The sequence below is a fragment of the Catharus ustulatus genome, chromosome 6 (genome assembly GCF_009819885.2).
Source record: "Catharus ustulatus isolate bCatUst1 chromosome 6, bCatUst1.pri.v2, whole genome shotgun sequence".
In the NCBI taxonomy this organism is placed as follows: Eukaryota; Metazoa; Chordata; class Aves; order Passeriformes; family Turdidae; genus Catharus; species Catharus ustulatus.
The window spans coordinates 10,591,578-10,615,923 of NC_046226.1; the positions used below are offsets into that span (position 1 = coordinate 10,591,578).

General features: G+C 45.9%; 1 protein-coding gene across 1 annotated transcript; it reads left to right on the forward strand.

Annotated features, from left to right (window-relative positions):
- Positions 1-291: 291 nt before the first annotated feature.
- On the forward strand, positions 292-24,091 carry LOC116997369 (exocyst complex component 3-like). The gene is made up of 11 exons (XM_033061933.1): positions 292-589; positions 1,951-2,545; positions 4,153-4,270; positions 7,813-7,887; positions 10,033-10,133; positions 12,505-12,637; positions 13,560-13,670; positions 15,421-15,576; positions 18,527-18,648; positions 20,099-20,284; positions 22,210-24,091. Exons 1-10 carry the CDS (start codon positions 304-306, stop codon positions 20,277-20,279), a joined length of 1,878 nt encoding a protein of 625 aa, XP_032917824.1. The 5' UTR covers positions 292-303; the 3' UTR covers positions 20,280-20,284; positions 22,210-24,091.
- The last annotated feature ends 255 nt before the right edge of the window (positions 24,092-24,346 follow it).

The following is a 24,346-nucleotide window of genomic DNA, read 5'->3' on the forward strand; positions in this document are numbered from 1 at the left end:
TTCCCCCAGTGATTGTGGTTAGATTATGTATGAGGTTTTTGACATTATTTACCCAGAAGAGGGAAGGATTACACAAGAGGGCTGGAAGCCTATAAAAGTGTCCTCACTTGGCACAGGCAGGAACCAGGATAGACCTTTTCAAAGGCAGCTGAAGCCTGTAGCTGCACAGGAAAAAAAAAATCAGAGGAAGAGAGAACTTCCCTGGGAACTAGATACCAAGATCACTTTGCATAGAAGTGTTTCTCATGTTTTATTCTGGTAGTATTCCCAGCTAGACAGAAAGCACCTGAATCTGCCTGGATCATGAGGAGGACAAAGCACTCCTGGTCAGCTTTTGTGAGAGAAGGCAACAAGAAGAGGGAGAAAATGACTGGGGAAAATGCAAGAATACTGCCCAAGGACACACACGAGGAGAGAAAGAAGCAGGAGGCGAAGAGGAAAGGGAAATTGAAAACCCTGGCAGGCAAATTGCTGAAGACTGTGGCTGGTGGGAAGGAGATGGTGGAGAAGGCTGGTACTGAGGATGTGGCAGGGAATTTGCTGAAGAGGCCAACCAGTAGGAAAGGAGTGGAGAGAGGGACGCCTGCAGGTAACCTTGAAGTCATCTCTGGGTCCAGGCCTGGATCTTCTCTGCCCCTCCCATCCTGCAGGCTCTTGTTTTTCATTAGCTTCTGGATTAGGTTCTTTCCACTCTCCTCCTCCCCATCCTTCACCTGAATTCTTGTCCCTTCTGAGCCCTACACTTGCAACTCTGGACAGTTCTGTATTTCACTTTTTTTTTGCCTCAGAAATGTTTCTCTTCACTGTTCTTATTTTTATCTCTGCAAAGACTCCTGATGTGTCTTGTGAGAAAGATGATGTACGTGCGACTGACACCCCATCCGTGTGACTGTGCTGTTCCTCCACAGATGGGAGGGGGAGGTGGGCTGCACTCAATCTGGTTGTGCCAATTAAACATTTCCCATGTGTTGCATGTATTGAGGCAGGATGGGTGCAGCTTGTAGACCTCTCCTGTTCAGCCTTGCTGAATGAACATCCTTGCATCAACCGTTTTCCATTTCATGTCATTTCCTCCTTCCATTCCTGTTCAATTTAATTCTTATTTCACATATGAGATGTTTTCATAGAGGAAAGCTAGGAACTATTTGGGCAAAGCATAGTGGAAGTTCATACTCCTTTCATTCTTCACTTTACATCCAAAGTTGTATCCTGAATTATTTAAGTCCCACTGCTCCTGGCTTTACTTAACTTTCCCTGCATTCTCATCAAGTTCGATTTGTCCTCTGGGCTCTGCTCCAGATACCTTTGGACAAACCTTAACCCTTTGTTGCTCAACCTTGTAATCTATAAAACACATGGAAAAAATCCTGCAGCTCTGTGCATCTCTTTTGAGATGCACAACATGCATGCATTTAACTCCTGTTGGTTGGCTGGATGTGCTAGGTAAGATACATTGGAAACAAGCAGCACTGAAAATCTTCCTTCCAACAGAGCTTGCACCACTTTGGTCCTGCCAGGATTTCTGTAGAGGAAGCAGAGAATTACTTCCAGTCCTGACTTTCAGCTGTTGGCTTGTTCAGAAGATGTCCTTTCTTTAATGCTTTTTCTCTGGACAGAGGGTACATTTCTTAAGGAAAGATTGTGATTAATGAACCTTCATTGCTCACATGAGGTGATCTCTGGAATGATGACAGAAAGCTGCAGACTAATCTGCAGGGTTGGTTAACCTGGAGGAGAAAGGATGAAAGAAATATAGAAACAAAAAAGGAAACTTGCTTGCCCTGAGGAAACTGAGAGATGCTAGTGCTAGACCTTAAGTGGGCTGATCTTGAGTAGATCCTGAGGAATTCTGGAATATATATAAACTAGATACTTCATAACTTTGATATTAAAGTGATGGTCCTATAGACAAGTGAACAAACAGCAAGTTGTGTTCTTATTCTGTTGCAGAGGAAACCATCTGCAGATTCATTGAGCAAGGGAAGTTTTTGGAAGCTTGTGATCAAATTAATAACCTGGAGCATTTTGGAAATGATGGTTTGGGAAAGTCTGAATCACTTTATGGGCTGCTGGCTGAACGAATGTGGACTGTAGTGGGAGAAGCACTCAGTGGAAGTGATGGGATGCTCCTGGAGCCGTTGCAGTCAGTGGGGGAATCACTGAAGTGGGAGAAGCAGAAGGAAGCAGAGCGGCTTGGCAATGGCCTAGAGACAGAGTCTGTTTCCACCTGGAGCCCAAACTTCTGGAGAAAAGATCTAGAGGAAAAGCTGATGCAGTACATGACTGCCCAGATTCCCCTGTTTGATTCCTCCACTAACACAGATGAGACTGCACTAAAGCAGCACCTGAGTCACCTAGAAACAACATTTCTCCCCAGCCTGGAGCGCAGAAGTGATGTCTTCAAGGAAGCAGGATTGCTCATCACCTATGCCCGCTGCTGTCATGCCTCTCTTTGTTCTCACCTGGCCACACTTACTGACAGGAACCGTTTCAGCTTCAGCCAAACTCTTTTAATTTATGAATGGAGCATTAAAATGTACAAAAGGTATGTCCGGGGGACCTTTCTCCTACGTTTTTCTGTATCTCTATTTTTTGTTTCTGAGAATAGTTCCTGCTAACACAGTGATGATCAGGATTCTTGCTGAGTTTAGGTTTGCCCACTGCTTCTTTTATCTTCTGTGCTCTCACAACCAGAGTCTTTTTTCATTGCAGTACTGCCTCTTTCTAAATCCTTAATAACAAATTCAGGGTTTAGCTGAGGTGGACAGGTATTTTTCTGCTGGACTCCTGTTGGACATGCACAGTTTTCTGCTTTATTGATCAATTTCTTTCCTTACATCAAGCCTTTTTAAATAAGGTCCATAATACTCCAATTACCCCAGAGTAATTTTCCCTGGCCTTTATGTCAGCATGGTGCTCTATGGATTTCTCTTGTTCTGGCCTTGGTTCTTCTGCTGCTTTATCTGGCTTGTAGTTTTCCCAGTTGCTTCTGTATTTTCTTCATTAGTGTTCAGATCACAGGAAAAACATGTAACAGATCATTAAATTCCTGCCCAAATGCCTCTGAAGAGTGGCACATCTAGGACCCTTTGACCCAATGTGAATTCAAAGCCTATGGGTATCATCAAAGCCTGGAACTTTCTTGTGATTTCTTTTTTTATGGCAGAATGAGGCATTTGATTCTCTGTGTCCCTGATTTAATTGCTACTTGGCAGCTCCAATCTACTTATGCCCTAATAGTTCTCAACCTTTTTGGATTATTTGATTGCTTTCATCCAAGACTACAACTTCTCTGTTCCTTGTATTAATTGAATTAATAAACCCTTGATTAGCTCATCAGCAGTTCATCAGGTGGGCTCTTCCCCTAGCCAGGTCCTAAAGGAGGGAAGCAGGATGGTGAGTACACACCGGCTGTCCTCAGGCACATGGTAGAGGTAGTCAGGAGGCATCACTTTTACTGCTGCTTTTGAAATGGTAAAACTTTGGAGTAATGGATTGATGAAATATGAAAACTTTAATAAAAGTTTTGGAGGGGAAACATTATGTGATTTAATTATACAAATAAAAGTCAAATATAGGAAAAATGTATTATATAAATGCAGAATTCCTTGAAGAAAAAAAAAAAAAAGTAAAACCAGTGACTGTATTAGTCAGATGGTAATTAAAAAAGTGGAAATGAGAAGAGATACCATACTTCAGCATTTGATTTTTCCTCTCTAAATACCGTTACAACCTCTATGAAAGCTCATGCATAAATGCAGGTGTCTTGGTATATAGCTGCTTCTTATTCCATTCAGAAAGAATATGTGACACTTGCAAATTTGTGCATTCATGCAAGTGTGCTTGGGAAACTCTCCCCAAGCTTAAGAAGGAATTGAGCAGCAGTAGGAAGGGGAGAGGGGAACAACAGGCAAAAACCTTGAGTTGGGTAGCAAGTGTAAGAAGAAGGAAAAGAAACAGCACAAAAGAAGAGCTGGTAAAAGGCCATTGCAAAGATCACCTGCTGTGCTGTGGCTGCCCAAGCACGGCAAGCACTGCTGGGTTCTTGCAGGGCACCCTGTTTGCTTACTGTGAGGCTGTGGTGCCAGGCCAGCAATGCTGTGGGCCCACGGGAAGCTGCCCCTCTGGCTGAGCTCTTGTTTCTGTTTGCAGTGGCAGCCAGGCATGTGTGAGACCCGGGCACATCCCCCAGCACAGCCTTTCCCTTGGTGCACAGTGCCTCGTGTGGATTCTTTTGAAGACTGAGGAAAAGTTACTTGCAATTGCACGGGTGAGAATTCAGTGGTTTTACCCCAATCTGCTGGTTTTTTTCCCATGGTTTTAAATTAAGGGGTGCCCTTATTAAGTAGCCAGCTCTGCTCAGGCATGTGAGTCCCAAGATCTCAGTTTTGACCGAGTTTCATTAGAGCCCAGGTGTGAAGATCCATGATTGTCTGCTGCCAAAGGGAGGCTGCCCTGTTCTTACTCTTTAGCAAGGAAATGCTGGGGCGTCTGCAAATCTCTCTTCATCCCACTGCTGTATATTCAGAGAGCTGAAATCTGCTCTGCTCAGAAGCCCATTTATCTGGAAGAAAGAGAGACACTTCCTTATTGAAGGCCATTTAAAAATGTTGTTCATCTTCTCTTCGTGTGTTAATGATACCAGCATGTGCAACAGATGGGTTTTTTTACAGACCCTTTGCCTCAGCTGTGCAGGATATTGAGGCTGCTCAGTGTGGCTGTGTGTGGACCCCTCACAGTCCTCTCCAGCCTGTTGGACTGACACTGCTGATATTAGAGCAAAGATTATTTCCAGAGCTCAGCACAAGAAAGTGTGCAGCTGGTGACCACCCAGCAGCCCTCCACAGAGAATCCTGCCTTGTGACCCCAGCCCTGCAGTATCTCTTTCTTTTCTCAGCAAAGCTCCCCCTTTGAAGAATTCTGTTGAGACATGTGGAATACAAATGAAGCAAGGAAGATGTGCTGTAGCTACAGGGAGTTCCAGAGGAAACCACGTTATTTGGAAACCTCAGCAGGCCCTCTTTTATTCAGCTAAAGCTGAACTGCAACAGCAGGAGTTACCACACTCATCTCTCTTGCTTTCCATTTCCACCAGCCCCTGGGAGGCAGAGGAGGGGAAATTCCATGGTAAACTGCTGAATCATCCCAGGGAAAGTACTCTAAATTGCAGGGACTTTCCTCAAGAAGTATTTCCTGAATGAGAACACAAAGGTAGTCACAAGCATGGGAGTAGAAGTGCCAGCTGGTGACAATATGCTTAAAGCCTACTGGTTTCAGTATTTAAGTATCTTTATGGGCTGTTTTTAATCATTACCCTGGGGAAGACCATGTGCTTTTAAGCTTCTTTTTTAGCATTTGTTTCAATGAAGGAAGTCATTTAACTCAGGATAGTGCTACTGAGGTTATCCTAGAGCAAGCCACTGAGTCATTGACAAGGCCTCAAAGATGCTGACTAACACTGATGGGAAATTGAACTTTAAAAAAAAGTTCCCTCTAATGTAATAGCTGAAGAATGCTTTTGCTTAACCATGGACTTTCTGTTTTCCTGATGCACCATGTGCTGAGCAGGCTCACCTCAATCTGGCAGTGGTTATGAGCTTCTGTGCCATGCTGCCCTGAGTTCTCATGCCACCTTGGATCCTGAAGCATCACAGCTCCACATGGGGCTCAGTTTTACAGAAAGAACAGAGCTGGGAGTGCTGGACAGTGTAGCACAGCATTACTCCAGCTCCCTTCAAACCTGGCCAGCTTGGGAAGAGCTCCAGATTCAAGCTAATGAGCTTAAGTGGACATAAGCTGACTCCATATGGAAAAATTATGGACGTCTCTTCAGCTCAGTGGCACAGCTTATGAAATCTGCTTTATCCCTCTATTTCTGCTTCTAGGTTAATTCGGCCCTTCATTATGCTAATATACAGGAAGTTGTTATTGAGCAAATATCCTGCTGTTATCTCTTAACAATTGTCGTCTATTATTGTGACTAAATCACATGGTGTGCGTTTTGCCACTTCACTGGATGACTAAATTTTTCAGAACGAGAAGATCCTGAGCAGAATAAGCCATGGTCTGCTTTGCTTATGAATACCTGGCTTATCATTGAGTGTGTCAGCCTGATATCTGTGCAAACCAAAAGCACTTTAACCAGAAATGAGTGGTGATAATTGTGAGCATATCTGAAGGTGCTGAGCACCCAGATGCCACGTGGGGTTCAAAACCACTTCAAAACTCCAGTGTGGGGAACTTGGTCAGCTCTGCATGCAGTCAGTATTCCCCTCAGTCTGGACACATCTGGGTTGAGGGAGCTTTGTACCTTTGAGGTTACAAATTTGGTGAACTGAAAATGCTGATGCCACCGATTGTGTTGCCAGTTTGTCACCTCTGCCCGTGCTGTACTGGGGAATTTGACAAGAGTGCGAGGCAGATCTTCCATCATGATGCAAGGGTTCATTCTCATACTCATTTACACTACTGCAAAGGATCACTTGGGTCTGTGTCTTCTCCCCACCACCTCTCTATTTTTCCAAATGGACAAAAAGAGGACTGAGAAGTTTGTGTTCTGCAGTCAGCACAGGTGTACTGACCATCCGCAGATCCGAAGCCTTGCAACATTTTGGTCAGACAGGAAGAAACAAGAAGTAAACTGGGCCTGTTTATTACAGCAGAAGTTTTGGTCCTTTCCATATTGGAGCTTTGGTGCCTGATGGGCTGGGATCACTACAAGAGCTGCAGACAACCAAGCTGTTTCTAATTCAGACACATCATCTGATCCAACACAACTAAGTGCTGTCCTCAACAAGTTATTAATTGCTTTCCAGTTCCTCACTAAGCCATGTTTTGTCCCATTGTGGGGGGCAGGCTTGAAGTGTTTGTGCAGCTCTGCTGGGATGTGCTATCTCAGCACATAGTGTTCACACATTTGCTCACAGTCAGGTGATGGCTCTTGTGAGGAAAGAAATTTTTCTGGGTTGTTTACAACTGCTTATTTGTCTTTGATTAACACTTTCCAGTGAATATGGGAGAGCAGTTGTTTTGAATGTACTTTTGATGAAATTCTTCAGCTGACAGCCGCAAATTTCCTAATTCATCAGCCAGAAAAGAACAAAGACCAAAATAGGAGATCAGACTTTACATTCCTTGGAGGAAGATTCAGTAATGAAAGAATAAATAAGCAAGCCAGACTTTTGAGTTTAAAGCTTCTATAAAGGTCAGATCATGTTTTAAGCAACAAGCCCTTTCTCTGCAGTGCTAGTTTTGTTTTTACAGCCATTCAAACTAGCATAAGCCAGCCAAGTCTTGGGAAATTTCCCATTGTGCAGCCTCATGGGGCCCATCTCACCATGACAGTAGCTCTAAACACTAACCCAGCTCCTCTTTGCACTCACCCTGGCTCAAGCAAGGGAATGGTTTTAATTAATGCTGGCTGGTTTCTGCGGGTGCTGGTTGGAGAGAGGAAGGGCGGAAAATCTCAGCTACAGTAGCTGGCAGCATGGAGATGTGTCTAAGCATTGTTTTGCTGTGTGGGCGCCTTCATTTGAGCTAAGCTAACTAGGGAAGACTGTAGATAACCCAAGCTGACACTGGGATGAAAGAAAGCTGCAAATCATTTAAACTCAAACAAACAATGTAGAACAAAACAGAACAATGTTATTAGGTCAGCTGGAAAATAGCCAGGCTTTGGGTTAAATGAGACAGTCAGAAAGATGGAGGTAGAAATTCATCTAGTCCAAATGGATAATGAAAGGCTGGAAACCTAACTCATTATGAGTGCCATTGTGTCTTAACTGTATTTTAAAATTTTCTTTTATCTTTTAGGAGGAAGTAGGGAAAGCACTGAAAGAAGCCTTTGATATTGGGAAACCCCCTTGTGCAGATGCTGCAGTCATTGAGGTAAACTGGAGGGAACTGGAACCGAAAATCTCCTGTAATTTGGGGCAGTCGTGTTTTTGCACACAATTATGTGGGTATTTGGCAAGACCAAGTTTGCATGTCTCAGTCTAAGCTCAATGTGTAAAAAGCCTGCAAGCTGGCTTCCAGACTTAAGCTATGTCTGTTTGCTCCCAAACCTGTTTTTGTCCTGGGCATACATAAAGGAAAAAAACCAAAACCCCTTACTAAACTACGGATAAGCCTGAGTTGATTCAAGCTGAAGCTGCATTTTCATACCTACCCCTGGATGTTTATGTAACCATTTGGAAAGTTGTGGTGTGTTACCCACTATGCTGTGTGTGAGCTCTGCAGACCACTTTTATAAAAGCAGGGAGAGCTGCTGAGCTGTGGCAGGGCCCCATTCTGGCAGTGCAAAATCCAGGCAGGCTGCTCCCTGCTTGTCCCTGCTGAGACTGCTGCCCTGCTGGGTCAGGCAGTGCGGGGGATTCTGCAGAGCCCAGCAAAGCGAGTGCTCCAAGGGCATTGCAGGAGCACACCCTGCTGATTTATGAGCAGCATATACTGTGGGCAGAGGGTGTTTGGATCCAGACCTGCAGAAGGATTAAAATAAATCCTGGAGTTTACATGTGGGCTCAAGTGAGGCTGGAGATCAGGGGCAGGTTGTCATGACTGTATCTTCTCTGCTTCCACCACCCCAGTGGCAGTCCCATTTCAGGTCATGAGGGAGGGAAGTAGCTCCACTGTTATTTGGGATGGCAGACAACCTCAGGCCCTGGAAGCATTGCAGATCAACAGCAGCTGGTTTTCCTTGTGAGGATACAGCTTCAGCTGGCAAACACTGGCTTTTCTGTCCCATCTCAGATCCAGGCACCAAATGCAGAGCTCACAACAGTGACTGTTTTCTCCTTGCCTTGCCCTGTACCTGCTGAAGCAACAGACCAGTGATGTGCCCAGTGATGTACCTGTGCTAGGGTGACTTCTAGCAACCAAGATGGTTTTTTTCCTGCTCCTGGCTTAGAGTGGAGAGTTTCCTGATAGGAGCTAGGACAAAGCTATGGTTTGAATCCCATAGTCTTCATATCTGTAACATCTGGCCATGCTTCAGCATGAGTGGATTTGCTCTGTTGTGTATGCAACTGACAGGTTTGAATGCTCTGGGGTGGGTGATGGAAAACACTGGATTAATAGGAAAGCCTTATGAAATTACCACCTCCTCAGTTTTCTCAGGCTGACACTTAAACTTCAGATACAATATGAACAAGGTGTCATGGAAACTCATCAGCTGTGGTTTTCTGACACTTTGGGGTAGCATATTTTATCCTGTCCCTTTGGGTGAGCTTTTGCATCTGCTATGAGCAGTGGAAAAACCCATTCATGATGTGAGTCACCCTTTGTCTCTGGCTGACGAGCACTGTGAGGGCACAGCACACGGGTCCATCTGTCTCCCTTTATCCATCTGGCCCTCCTCCCCTTGCAAGCTTTTGTTTCCACAGAGCAACTAATGGGCAGCATTAAGTTGCCACCTGCTCAAGCCTGCCCGATATGGGGTGAATTTTGAGCCGTCTGGCACAGCCCATCTCCTGCAGACACCTGGCCCACCCAGCTGGGGTCGGTGGGACAGACATGTGCTGTAGGGTTTAACACACAGAGCTGTGTCAGGTGTGAGTGGTGGTGGCTGGGGAGATGCCACCTACCCTCTTCAGGCTTCCCACATAGAGACCCTGGCAGAGGTGCTGGGCAGACAGTTAGGTCTGCATAGCCTTCTTTTTGGTGGCTGCACCCAAATTTATCTGCGAGGGTGAGCCAGGTCAAAGCACAGGTGCTCCTGGAGATGGCAGGTCTGTGTATGAGCTGATCTGCCAGGCTGGACGTGCCCAGCAGAGAAGATCTGCAGGGATAAGCTTTTACCCTAGAACAGGCCTGCTGACCACAACAAAAACAGTGGTAGCAAAGGTGTAGGGTCAGGCATTACAATCAGGCTGATGAAAAATTTGTTTATTTCCACAAGGACTCTCAAAACTGAAACAGAAGTTGGTGCTGAGGGGCAGAGGGATTTGCTGCAGGGTGAGCAGTGGGATGTATTCTTGTTCACTGCATAGGGAACAAATGGCTTTGGCCAGTTCTCTCATACATTGAAATCCACAGATCCTAGCAGGGAAGACAGAGGCAGCCAGGCGAGTCAGCGAGAGCCTGAGCGAGAAGGTGGAAGCTGCATGCCTGGAGGAGTGCCTGAGGTTCCTGGAGAGGTAGGAAGGATGCTGTTTTCCTCCTTGGTAGCATTCTTAATGCTCAAAAGTAATAAATCCTGATGAAGCAGCTGGTGATGCTGTGTTCACCAGGATCTTGATGGCTGTTTCTCATCAAGCTGTTACCGGAGAGCCAGCGCTTCACTGCTGTTTGTGTGCTCAGTATTTGTTGTTGGACTAATACTAACAAGGGAACAAAGTGCATCTCAAGTAGCTGGCACAGCATAAAGCCTTGGGGGGAGGTCTGGAGAGGCTCAGACCTTAAACACACCTGAGAAGAGGAGCAGCCACACGTCCAGTGCCCAGGCGTGGCCCTTCTTGCCCTGGCTGTGCATCCCAGGCACAGTGCTTTCTGCTGGCTCTGGGAGGGTGGGGAGCTCTGCATTGTCCTGGTTCTCATAGGTCAGTGAATGTCTTCTCATCTGGTCTCTCACCACTTTCTCTGACTCCCTTCATCAGCTTTTTGTTCTTGGGTATTTCTCTCCCCGTTTATTCCCCACAGCAGAAAAAGCCAGGACTACTGGTTGTAGGTAGTATTTCAGATGGAGATTTAATATAAGATTTCATTTAACCCTTGGCCCTCCACATGATGAGAGGAAGGAAATTCCTATAAAATGGAGTTGTCCAAAGCCCTTTGTGAGACTGAGACTGACAAAGCAGTTCAGAGACCTGGTGGGTTATTCATTTACACTGAGACACTGTTCTGCAGTTTTATCAGCAAAGCCTGAGTTGCTCCCCAGAAGGAAGTGCAGCAAATCAACTCCTGACTCTTGATCCCTGGCAGAGGTCCCCAGGCAGCTCAAGGGCTCTCTCTGCTGTTCCTGTGTTTTTCTTCCTCACCAGCTGGGTAGGACAGAGACTTTGTCATGGTGTAGGTCCAACCTGTGGGATTGAAACAGTGAGATAAAAAGACAAATAAGCACTGAATATTTCTCCAGTTTGCTATTGCTTTTGGATGTGTTATGGAGCACACCAGATTAAAGGTACTTCTTCCTGTTTTAATTTAGCTATGAAGATGAAGTAAGAAGCTTTCTCCAGCTTGATGGTTGCCTGCAGATCTGCAGCAGCTTACAAGTCCTGGAGAACTGCTGCCTTCTCAGGTTAGAGAACAGAGCCTCATGACATTGGGAACAAAATGAGTTTTCTGCTGGTCTGATCTCCTCCTGACTCTGGTATGAGGCCAACCTTGCCTCCAGCTGGATATGGTCATCCAACCCTGTGCACACCAGCCTTTAAGCGTGGAGGAAGCCAGCTGCTGTCAGCAAGAGCCCTTCAGAGCTGCCCTGGCTGCCCCAGCAGGAGGGAGACTCAGAAGGGGGCTGTGACTGTGGCCAGGACCACAGGGCTGTACAGCCCTGCAGGTGCAGGGGCTGTAGCCATCTCCCCCTTCCTGCCCTGAGCAGGAGGCAGGCAGCAGTGCCATGCCATGTGTGGGGACACTATCTTGGTTAACCTGTGGGTTGTGATGTTGCTCCTTTTCCTGGCCTGATTGTCCTCCAGCAGGGAAGCCTCATAAAGGTTATGCTGAGATATGTGTGCTAGTGCACTTGGGAGGTGCAATCTTAAATGCTCTGCTGAATGAAACCCCATGGAATATGCCAGGCTCTCCCTGGGGTTGCTAGGAAGGAGGGAAGCAATAAAGCACAGAAGGGTGGAGGAGGATGTTTGCACCTACAAGCTAATTTCAGAAGCATTTGCAGCAATGAAGAAAACAAGGTTGCTTCTCTTCTTCCTATGTAAAGTTATCCGGGGATATCTGGAGTCAGCAAAATGCCAAAATCCAACATATACACAGTGATTACTTGACATCAGAGCCTTGTGTTGAGCCTAGGTAGCTGCTTTGTTTGTTGTATTTGCATGTTGCTGATGCTGAATCCTAGACTGAATACTTATGAGTTTCTTTTATGTAATCCTTTACAGCTTTACTGAGAATGAAGTTGTACACAGAACCTTTCCAGAGTATAAAATGTCTGGTTTCAAGCTGGTGATAATTTTTGCTGACTGGAAGACTATTCTGATGGAAGATAATTATTTGTCTTGTATCTGTAGGTTGTCAAAGGCACATAGGAGGCTCGCCCAGACTCTTTGTCAAGACTGCTTCATGCTTACTCATTTTTGAGAATACTAGAAGTTTTTACTGATCTGATCTCACTAGTGATGGGTACAAGTGGCAAGTGCACTGAGCTTTCCTGCCCTTGTGGCAGTGTCTTAATGAGTGCACAAATGTGGGTCACTGAGCTAGCTTTGGACCTCAGCATGTGTCCATTCAATTACTCAGGCAGCTGTGTGGTTACAGTAGAAAGAGTTTTGATCTGAGAGAATAGCATGATTTGATCTGATCAATACTTTCCATATTTATTTTTTTTAACAGAACTGTCTGGCATAAGCTGACATACATTTGCAGTGTCAGCACTGACCAGAATATTAAGGTAAATGGATTCCTACACAGGATGGAAGATGACATTATTGGTCATTTTCTACAGACCATCACTTCTAAAGTCAAGGTATGGAAGACCCATTTTAATTGCCTATTTGCAGACCATGTGGCTGGCATGCACTTCCCTCTCGTGTCCTGATTTGGAAAAGGTGAAGCCATAGTTTGGCCTAGCACTCTTCTCTGCCTTGTCAGAATTTGTATACGGACAGCTTCATCTTTTCCAGTTTTGGGACCCCAGTTTCACTATTTGTAGTGTTTGCTATAGTGATGCCCAGACCCCAAAAGTTGAATTTCACCTGGTACCTATTCATTCCCAGCAACTGGGCATCTTCCCAGGAGAGTGACAACTCACAGAGCCCAGGGCTGTGCTGGGTAGTCAGGATGTAGAGAAGGCTGACCAGAAATGTGTCCCTCCCTTGAGACAAGGTCCCCTCCCTTCACACTTTCTGATATCAGCCTATTAGCCCAAACACCCTTCACCCTTGTGTCTGGGAAATACAGAATTCCAGGCTCCTAACAGTGTGTCATACTGTGTGTTTCCCTGGGAAGCTCCCTTGGGCATCTTCAGCCTCATTGCACAGGCTCCCTCGGGCACACTGGAGGCAGCAAAAGGAAAATGACAAGGGAAAGGCTGGCTACACTGTGCAGTTTGGGTCTCCAGAGCTCATTGCCAGCCTGTCCCGTGGGCCCACACATCTACATGGGAATTGGGGGTGGTTCTGACAGAGCAAAGGCAGCCCTGGGGGGGAACAGGAGACCTGGGGCTCAGGTTTTCAGTCTTCTAGGTTTGGGCTTAAGAACTTAGTATATCCTTCCTGGGCTGGAATTGTTTCTTTCTTTCATGTTTTGATTTTCTTTTAAATAAAGGCACAGGATACTGCACTTTGTGGAGAAGTCTGTTTCCAAGAGCAGAAACAGCAAAGTTGTCTGTTGTTTGTGTGGTGTCCCTACATGTGCACTCTTTGACCCTGTCTGTATCTTTTCCTCAGGGAACACTGAAGGCCTACTTCAAAAATTGTGACAGTGGTTTTGACCACATCCTTGAATCCTTAAAGCAAAGCTTTTTGACCTTTAAGAAGAAAAAAACAGCTATATACGAGGTAAGAAATAAGTAAGAAAGTGAGAACAAGATGTTATTCAGGAAACCATCATACAAGAAAGATGGAGAGGGATTTTTTCCAAGGGCATGTAGTGACAGGAAAAGGGGTAATGGATTCAAACTAAAAGAGTAGGTGCAGATTAGATTTTAGGAGGAAGTTCTTTGCTGTGAGAGTGGTGAGATGCTGGAAGAAGTTGCCCAGAGAAGCTGTGGATGCCCCACCTCTGGAGTGTTCAAGGCCATGCTGGATGGGGTACTGAGCAATCTGTTCTGGTGGAAGATGTCCCTGCCTCTGGCAGGGGAGTTTGAGCTAATGACCTTTAAAGTCTCTTCCAACCCAAACCATTCTATTCCGTGAAATCACTAAAACTAGTAATTGAACCTTTGGATGGCACAGTATCAGAACATTAATCCAAACTGCAGTTTTCTCTGTTGTCAAATGGGCTTTTAAATATCTAGTGGTCTCAGTCTAATACCCCTATCCAAGAGGGCTGGGTAGTGACAGCTGGGACCTTTCTGTAATTTCAGCAGAGAAAACAACAAGTGAAGAAATGTGGAAACTGAATTTACCTCCCAAATACAAAAAGGAATGTTGAGGTCCTCCTCTCCCACCTTTGCCCCAATACCATTATATTGGAAATCTTATTGGCTTCTAATGTGCTTCAACCTTATTTTTAAGGGTTATTGATCTCTTTGATATAGAGTGAACATAGAAGGGTAAAAAGTCCAGATTCTAAAAGGGCATAGTGTCTCATGCAGAGGATTGGCAAACAACCTTATTAACTACCTAAGATTCTTCATCTTTACATTAGCCTAAACAACTTGTCTAGGATTTTGCAACAGCCTTATTTCTTCAGCAAAGAGGTTGGAACCTAGGGACCCCTCTTTGGTGCAGGCTGCATTTGCTGCTGCTACATGTGCCACATGTTCTCCTAAGCACGGGACTCCCTGGTCTGCAGTCTTTTTGTCAGTGATGTTTTTAATTAAAATTTTGTGGTATGGAAAAAGGTAATGGAAGAGAAAAAAGTAGGATGTATTCTGTTGTTGTTCAAAGCCTGTCACTGGACATTATGTCACATTAGTGCTGGTGCAAGCAGCAGCTCAGTGGTGAAATGCTGTGGCAGAGCTCTCTGTCTCTTGTTTTGTCTGTTTTGGACATAGCTGGGGATTTCCTGTACTTTTAGACTGCAGCCTAACCCTGGTCTGATTTCAATTGCTAACAAAATGTGGTTCCTGTGCAGCAGACCACCCCCATCAGAAACATTCACTGTCCCTGTTGGGCACTGCACGGCCTCTGCACTGGGGTTCTCAGCAGGTGGTGGGAGCTAAGAGGGAATTGCCCAGTGACTTCTCTGTGCCCAGCCACAACTGTGTGATAAGGGCCCTGTGTCAATTGTGGATGCTCAAGGGAGGCTGCATCTGGCTTTGTCTGTAGGACAAGCTCTCCCCAGGTTATGTATTTGTAAACCAAGCCAAGTGTGGCTGCAGGTCTGGAGTGTGAGTGACCTCTGGCTCAGGTAACTGGTCCCATTGCTTTTGATTTGATGTCTCCACTTATCATCAAGTTTTATGTCATCCATATGCAGCTTGGAGGTAGTCCAAGTATTAGATCTAGCATTTTAAATTAAACTAAAGCAAAGAAATTGTACAGCCATCTGCCTGGGCAGAATAGCTGCTGTCTGCCCTGGTATAGGGCACTAAACCTTGTTCAGTGCAGGGAAGTTAATCTTGGTATCTTTGCTCCTGAACAGGCCCTCGTGGAGGCTGTCAATGCCATTATTATTACAGAATACATGCAGGCCCTCCTGACCACTCCCAGGAAACCATCTGCTATGCAGAGGAGGAGGATTGTCAACAAGATAGAAGAAGATCATAGGATGATGCAAACCATCTTTAAAGAGTGCTTAGTAAGTCTTTAATATGGTTACAGTTTTGCTCTCTGTCATCAAGAACAATAACAGCAGAGGAAAAGACTCTGAAAGCTACAAAAAAGCTTAAGAGTTTTTACCACAGGGGTATCAAGCTTCACCAAAATGACAGTCAGATGTGCTGACAGCCCTTCTGATCTGTCAGAAGCTGTTAGTTCATGGTTTTGAAATGTGTGACTGGAGGAGGCAAGTTTCCCACTGCTGCCACTAACACAAGAATGAGGTGTGCTCCTCTGAGCTGGTGAGACAGCTCCAAAGCTGCCAGCTCCCCCCATCAGGCCTCTGGTACGTGGCATGGGCTGGCAGTGCTTTCCCTTGAGCCTCTGGAGTGATGAACCAAACAGGCTGCTCTACATCTCCACTTGCTCTGTGGACTGCCCTGTAAGGGTGTGCATTGTTCCCCCTCCCTCCCCACAGGCCTTCCAGCCCCTCAGAGCTGGTATGAGGGCTGCCTGAGCCATTTCCCTGTGCTGTGACATTTCCTCATGGCAAAACCATGCTGATGCTGTTTGTGGTTGCTGACGGTTGTGGGGAGGAACGAGTCTCCCTGCAGGGGTAAACACCTCACAGCATTAGGAGGTGAAGGCACATTACTGAAGATTGGGTGCAAAAGCAGAGCCACACCTCTGAAGAAAACTTGTGCAGAAGTGCTGGTTCTGATTTGCAGAATCAACTTCAGAAGCTTTAAGAAGCCTCGCCTCATAATCTGGTGTAATTGGCAGTGCTGCACACAGCATCTTCAGATGCCACCAGGCTGTCACATAATTACCCAAGGGCAAGGACTGTGCTGGCAGCAGCATCCCCTCCTTCAGCTAGTCCAGTTGGAGAATCACTGCTGTGCAATGTCCCTGACATGGCTCATTAGCAGATGTAGACTGAGAGTGCCCAGGCATGGTGCTTCATAAGGGACTGGACTGAGCAGCACAGCAGTGCTTGCAAAGTCAGTCTGGCAACAGGACTCTAGATGTGACAGCATATAAACCCCCTTGGCTATACTGGTTTTAATAATTTCACAAATGCTGAGTCATTCTTGCAACTTGCCTATTTAAATGCTAGGCACTGAAAATCTGTTTTCTCACAGATGAGTCCCTTGCAAGCCATATGTCAGCAATTCTTACCTTATCCAACGAATAAAATAAAAATGATCTTCTGTAGGCCTCTTTAAAATCCTCTCAGCCCCATTATAATCCATGCATTAGTTTCATGGTGGAAAGCTGGAAGCTGCCAGTGCTTTCAGCTGAAGACCTGCCTCCCTTGGCATGATCAGTCACAGGTGAATTAATGCTTTCAGCAGTTGAGACATGGAGAATAGCAGAAAGGTTCTTTAATCTTAACTCTGAAGTTTACCAGTAATGCTGTGCCCCACACATGTGATGTGCATGGAAGTGTGCAAAGGAGATACAGGAAATCTAATTATCTAATAAAGCCCTACATTAAGCTTGGATGAAGAAGGGCTGCATCTGATTAGAACTGTTTTCCCAGTGTGTGCACTTTCTTACTTGATGTGAGAGCACTGAAAGCCTTAGAGGTGAAATGCACAAGTGAGTTGCAGGGCACAGCCTGCTCCTTAGTCACGAGGCTCACGGTTATGCATGTGAAATATGAACTCTGCTGCAGACTGAATTTATCATGCAGTCACTGCACAGGCTGCACCTGCTCCTTGCCCTACTCTGCCCTCTCTTTGGGCTCTTCCTTGCCCTCTGTTCTCAGAACACATTAGGAAATACCTTGCTCCTCTCCTAAGAGCAGTACATGTCAAAGGCGCTTAAACACTGCTGACAAAACACCTCTTTTTTTTTCCCCGTTTATACTGCAGGCTGTTTACCTCTGACCTTGCCTGCCCATGGAGTGCTTAACTAAATCTGACACTTTCAAATTAATTAGCATTTTGTAATAGTGAGCTTGCCAAGTATGAAGCTGTACAGTACTAGTGCCTCAGGAGCTGAGTACAGCTTGTACACTGAGCAGAGCTAGACATGCTGTGTGCCTGCAGTGCAGGGGGAGAGGGGGAAGGCTGTCTTTAATAATAATAATTATTAGTAGTATTATCATTATTAATTTATGTTCAATGCAGAGGTGCCACATGGAGAGTGTGACCTGCTGTTTCTTATGCTCCCTGGAGATCAGGGGACCCTGGGCTTCTCGTGCCCCAGTTTGGCAGCCCGTTCTCAAGGTTTGCTTCGTCACAGAGTCTCTGTTGACGTGGTGGCATCAATAATTCAGGGAAGCAATTTAATTGCATTACCACACTGATGAAATATGTGAGCAAGACCTGAAGCCCTCTCTGGTGGTTCATCTGCATTCTGCTTCTCCAGCTCTACTAAAAATGCTGTGTGTTTTTTGATAAGACTTTTTTCTCCTGTGTGCTCCAGATTAGAGAGAGTTGATCATATACAACATCTACCAACCATTCATGTTTTTTACCCTGTCCAGCCCTGTTTCCCACTTTTTTTCTATTATAGGATCTGTGTCCCCTCATCTTCTTCCTAAGGTTGCTCTTCAGTCCCTGGGCTTGCTTTGGGGCAGCAGAAATGCCAGCATGTTTGGCCAACAAAGCTTGTTTTCACATAGGTCAAGCACAGGGCTATGCTTACCTCCAGAAACAAACCCTCTCCCACAGGGTGAAATTGCCCTGAAAGGACAGGCAATTTAGGGAAAAATGAGGTACATTTGCCAACTTTGCCAAATGAAGTGCAGGAGGGGATTCTGTGCTGCTGAAGATGGTTGCCCAGCCACCCTGGAAGCAGTCTGTCACTACTCCCCAGGCTCTTTTCTGTTACCCTGGGGGAAAATCAGACTCCTAGATAAGCACAGACACTCACAAAAAGCTCCTAACCCCCACAGAGAGATCTCCAGTCTGACACAAGTCCAGCTCTTAACACACTGTTGTTTCCCCTGCCCTGAACACAACACTGCTTCTCTTCCCCAGGGTCCTGCAGCTGGTTCTCTCAAGAATCCCATAAAAGCAATTTTAGAACTTATTCAAACTTCTGATCCTGAGGGGATGAAAATAGCACTTCTGCCCATTCTAAAAGAATTTCCTGACCTCAGGTAATGTCTTTATTGGTTTGACTTCTGTACTTTCTTATATGATTACTTGGCATCAGAAGACCTACAGCAATATTAGTCCTGTGATACTTTTGGAGTATTTTGGGCCAGGCACAGAAAGCCTTCGACTGTACTCACTGGTGCTTGGTTTATAGCTTTGCCAGACATGAACTGGTGAAGTTGAGATGTCCTTCTGTAAAGATAGAGGATGGATGAAATCACTGTCAACAAAGCAGAAATGCTGTGGAAAAGTACTACCTTAATGCAGAATTTACAGGCACAAATATGTCAAATGTAGGTTTCAGGAACATCCTTAACTTGGGCATTTCATAACTTCCAAACACTTGGCTTTGGGCTTTGACACTTCGCCAAACTTTGTATAACTATTTTCACAAGTTTCTAGGTATATTCAGCAAGAATATACACTTATATTTCTTACAGAAAACTTAACAGACTTGAAACACAGCTTTTACTAGGAAGGAGAGATCTTAGCTAACTGCATTTTCTCCTAAGCCTGGGGTTTACTGCGTCTATGGTTTGTTCTGATGCGCTGTGCCTGTGTTTTTCCAACTTAACATGATTGCAGTGTAGAGCTCCCTGTCACAGGATGCTGTGAGGGACAAAAGTGTGAATACCTTCACATGTGGGACAGAAAATTTGTGGTAGATAATTACTTTGGTGCCTATTCAACATGACAGTCATGCTATAAACCTGCAGCAAGGGGAAGTCTCTAGACTTTGCTGTGGGCAAACAAAAAAAATAAAGACAAAGAGATTATGTTATGCTTCATCTAGTTTCTTACTTCTTTACTACTTTTGAAGGTGCTATTGAGTTAAAAAGATGCTTATCTGATACAGCATAGCGATGATATATATATGCATGTATGTATATAAAATAGGAGGTGGGAACAGAAAGTTCTCAGAAGACCCAGATCTCAGAGGAGGTCATCCTGGTGTGAGTGGATGCATTGTTCTTGATTGCAACAAATTTTTCTGTTTCAAACCTTGGCTTGGATACATTTGCCTTATATTCAATATGGTACTTCCCTGCCCAGCAGAACAGTGCTCTGTAGAACACTGTAACCTTCCAGATAAACAAGAATTAGCACCATTTGAGGGGAGAAAAGATATAAAAAATGTTTCCAAACAGACAAATGCAGAGTTATCTGAAACCTACTATGATAGATATAGGTCTTTTTCTAGGAATAAATTGAGCTGAACATTTTCAATACTTCACAGGGATGCTGTGTGCCCTGGGTTTGGGACCTGTGAGCTCAGCCCTATCCTACACAGCTTTTGGGATATGGCCTCCCCCTTAGGTGGCCAGAGGGTGTCAAAAAGCAGCTTCCAGTCTTTGGTCTAATCCAGCAAAACTGAAGGATAGGAAACAAGGTGTTTTTGTTTTTTTTTTTCTTGACTCATTCAATTACCTGTCCTCTTGTCCTTTTGGAAAGGAAGGAACATCTGAGTGCAGTGTTGGACATCAAAGATTCTCTCAGCCGAGAAGACAGAGCTGCTCTCTTGAAGGCATTTCATGACAATTGCAGGGAATCGGAAACTGAAGCAAACTTGCTTTTTGCAGATATAGAAGTAAAACCTAGAAAATGTGGACTCTGTGGGTGCCTCTGCTGTTAGCAAAGGTGAGTGTGTGTGAGTGTGCTTGTGTGCAATGTGTACCTGCACAGGTAGGCACCGTGCTTACAGAGAGGTGGAGCTGTAGCTTCACCCCCCAAGGTCCTCGTTGTTCTCTACACTGGCTCTACTTCCCTCTTGCTGCCTGCAGACTTCCACATCCCTGGAGGATTGTGTTGTAGGCAGTGCAGGGTGCTGAATGCTTAGATGAGTGATTCAGGTTACAGCAGGGACAAAGAAGAAGACAGGGCTCTTCCTCCCTATCTTTCACTCCTGTCTGTGTGTCCCTGCAGCAAGGTCTCTCTGCAGCACACCCTCCCTCCCAGCTCTTATCTCTGCATGGGCACAGTCTCCCAGGCAAGTGCTGCTGCCTCCTAGCAGGACAAGCCAAGAAGGATCCTCTCAGGATTGATCTTCCTGCATCTCTGGTGCCAAGGGGATATGTGAGCCCCACCACTGCCTCCTCCATGACAGCTGCATTAATTAAACCAGGCTTAGCCCCCTTTAGGTAACTGTGCTGTGCTGTGAGGCAAGTGTGCCCACTGTGTGCTGGCAGCAGCTGATGGCAGAAGGGATGAGGGTTTAAATCAGAGGGATGACTGTCACTGTGAGGAGTTAAATCCAATGTTAAATCCAATGGTGAGAATTGCTCATTTGGGGAACTTGCAATCACCTTTCAGTCTCCCAAAAGACTCCTTCGTAGTCACAAATGGGCATTTTTATTTGGTTGGTTTTTTTCTTTTTTTTTTTTTTTGGGGGGGGGGGGGATAGTGCTAAGTTGCAGCACATTTTGAAGCTAAGCAGTTCCTAATGGATTAAAAATATTGCTTAGTGGAGAACATGCAGCTATTTTCTTCATTTAAAATAATTGACAGCTTCTTGTTAGTCCAAAGTTATCCAGCTCAGAGGTGTAGCATTTTGTTTTGTGTTGGCCAGGTCAGAGCCCTCAGCTATCAGCAATAGCCCCACTCAGTTAATAACTACAGATTGTCAGCAGTTACCTTCTGTTGCATAAGCCGACTAGACTGAGGTTGAGAAGCACAGTCCCTTTCCTCCTCCACTCTCAGGTGTCACCATTTATTTATAGTTACCCATGTTAGCAGATCAGGGATGAGGTATGCAGGACTCTGCCCTCCAGGCACAGGCAGACAGCAGGCTGCCCTGGTAGCAGGGAGAGAAACCAATTAGAGAAACAATAAGAACAAAACTTTCCCCTTCTAATGAAAACTGATTCTGATATAATGAACTGGCTGTCAGCCACCTATGTTTATACCCTGCTTTAAAGAAATTACCTGTAGTGTCACCTTTGCTTTAGTGAAGATATGTAGGAATGTGTTTTTAAAGCACTGTAAGTCACTTAATCTCCTATTTGGTGAAATTACCTGGGTAAGTAGGCACCCAAGTCCCAGCAGACCCACTGTACTGAGTCTGCAGTGTGGTGGGCACACATGCCTAGCTTGGTTTGGTCGCCTCATCTGAGTTCAGGGGTATCAGTAAAGGTGAAATCAGTTATGGGATGTGCCACCTTCCTCGTTCCATCCCAGCCCTGTGATTCTGCTGCCACGCTGTGGGGTGTGACCTGTGGGCTCTCTGGGAATCAGCTGCTTCCTCCTGGCCAGGAACACATTTATCTCTCCTGTATATGGAGGTGGCAGAAAAGCACTGGGTTTGGTTGTTTCATATTAGCACGAAATGTCCTTCCAGAAGAGGAGTGAGGAGGTTTGGCTGGAGAGTGCAGGCAGCAGTGGGGATGCAGCCCAAGGCTATGGGCCCATGGATTGCTTATCCCAGGAAGGAGAGGAGTTCAGCAGGTAAGTGTCAATACAGCTTTATGCAAGAGTGTGCACAGGAGGGATTTTTCTGCTGTTTGACTCTTGCACATGTTCTGACGAGTGCTATTTAATTACCCAGCTTTTTTCTTGCTTTCCCTCAGGCCTACTGGGAGAAACGTGAGGCCTTGCTCCCCTGTGCCAGTGTCTACAACCACAGCTCCTTGAAAGCTTCACATGCAGCTGGCTGCATGGAGAAGTCTGTCACCCATGGAAGAAAAAAATCCTGCACTTTTGCACAAAACTCATGTGGCTGTAATCCTAATCTTATATGTAAAGTCCAGGAGGAAGATGAATGAGATGTGGTAGAAACACATTTCTTCCAAATTTCCCAGAGATTGTAATTTAGCTGAGTCCTTGTGGTGATGTGGCAAGTGTGGAGGAGGAAGGTTTCCCCTCACTGAATTCCTCTCTATTTCCATCCCTTGTTCTGTGAAATCTCTAATGAAACCAGGGACTGCTGCACCACATGGTGTCTAAGTATTGCAGCCTCCTGAGGGATCCAAGACCTCTGTTAGGGAATATTGCCTGGCTGATTGTGCTGGCAGTGCCTGCAGATCTGGACACCTCAGTTTACCCCCAAAGCCTGACCTGCACCAGGAGGGTGCAGAGCTGCCTCTTCCCTCTCTCATGAAGGCTGTGACCTGCTCTTGGGGTAGCCTGTCATGATGAGGTGTGGGATGGGGAGCTGTTCCTTTATGAGTTTTACAGCTGGCTCAGGAGCATAGTCTTGCATTAATTTTTATACCTCAGTTACTGGAAATTTCCGCTTGGAGAGGGAGGGGAAGCCTCATGGGAAGCAGGCAGTAAAAGGAACTGCTTGTCCCAGACTCTGGGCATGAACTCTGCTGGTTTTCAGATGTAAATAGGCAGTTCCAAAGGAAAACCACTGGCTTTTCTTCCTGGTTGTCTATGGACTGGTCACAGCACCCAAGCTGGACGTGGTTCAAGGCTGTCCTTTGCTGTTGTGTGAATATAGGCCATTACTGCTCCTCTCTAACACCATAATCAAGCAAAAAACTACTTCAGACATGCCAGTGCTTTTCTGAGCAGCCATTCCCCCTCGAGTCTGCTTCCCTAACAGGAAGAGTGAAAATTTGTGCGTAACCTGTCAATGAGTGTAGCACGGACATGTCATGCCCTGGTACCCTGAGAAATGCAGACCCAGCTGAGTACTGCCACATTCTGCAGTGCTGTGTCATCACCCCAGGGACACAGGTGCCCCATCCCAGATCCCTGTGTGCAGATGGGGTCCTGTGAGCTGCAAAGGAACCAGGGCAGGATTGCAATAGTCATTAGCTTTGTTCCTGGTGCTGTGCTGAGCATGGGGTGAGTGTCAGAGGAGAAGGAAGACACAGGCTGCTCCATCTCCAGGGCACACTCCTCTGTGTGCTTTCAGGGCACAAGGAGACCTTGGCACTGTTACACTTTGTCCCCCATGTCACCGAAGGGCAGTGAGAGCATCCCATGGCCTGTCTGCCCTTCCTGACTGCATGGCTGCTCAAAAGGCTAGTGCTGGTGTCCCTAATATTCCATAGCTGTCCATTCCCTGAGAGGTGGGAAGGCTGGGGAATCTGGGGGAGCTGCAGTCTGGCTGGGTGGGCATGGGTTGGGCTGCAGGTCTGGAGGAGTACCTGCCTTCTGAAGGCTGGCAGCCCTGCCAGGCACTCTGGGCCAGTCACCCTCCCCTCCTGCTGAATTGCACATTTTTTCAAGGGTGGGAAGGGATGTCAGAGCTGGATGGCAGACCCTGTTGTGACAGCAGGGTCAGGGTCAGCCACTGCCAATGGGGATTTCCAGCAACAAGCCTTCCAGAGAAAATAAATAAAACCCTCTCTGACATTTCCATCACTATCGGGCAAAAAATAATCCTTCAGCATGCGGACAGCTCTGGCCATGCACACATCAATGTCTATGTGTGTCTATGTTTGACATCCAGACAAGGGTGTGTTCTGCTTGGAAACAGCAGCTGGGACCCCTGAGGGACACCAGCCTTGCCATTCTTGTGTGCAGGTTTTGTAGCAGCAAGTTTTTGCACCATGTATGAAGCATTCACTCATGGAGAGACCAAATAAAGACTTGAATTTTTCCATGAGGTTTGATGAAGTTTTCCAGAACCAGAGGGCCCAGGGATGTGGGCTGGGGGTGATGGGAAGACGTGGCCTGGTGTGGAGGAAGATGGTGTGGGAGGGATGTCCTTGGGCACCCACAGGTCACCTGCAGAGAGCAGATGGTGTGTGG

Excerpts from the sequence above, each read along its gene's own strand:
- LOC116997369 (XM_033061933.1), top strand. The coding sequence starts at position 304 with ATGAGGAGGACAAAGCACTCCTGGTCAGCTTTTGTGAGAGAAGGCAAC. Across the intron at positions 4,271-7,812 it reads AGTTACTTGCAATTGCACGG|GAGGAAGTAGGGAAAGCACT; the intron begins GTGAGAATTCAG and ends TTTATCTTTTAG. Across the intron at positions 7,888-10,032 it reads CAGATGCTGCAGTCATTGAG|ATCCTAGCAGGGAAGACAGA; the intron begins GTAAACTGGAGG and ends TGAAATCCACAG.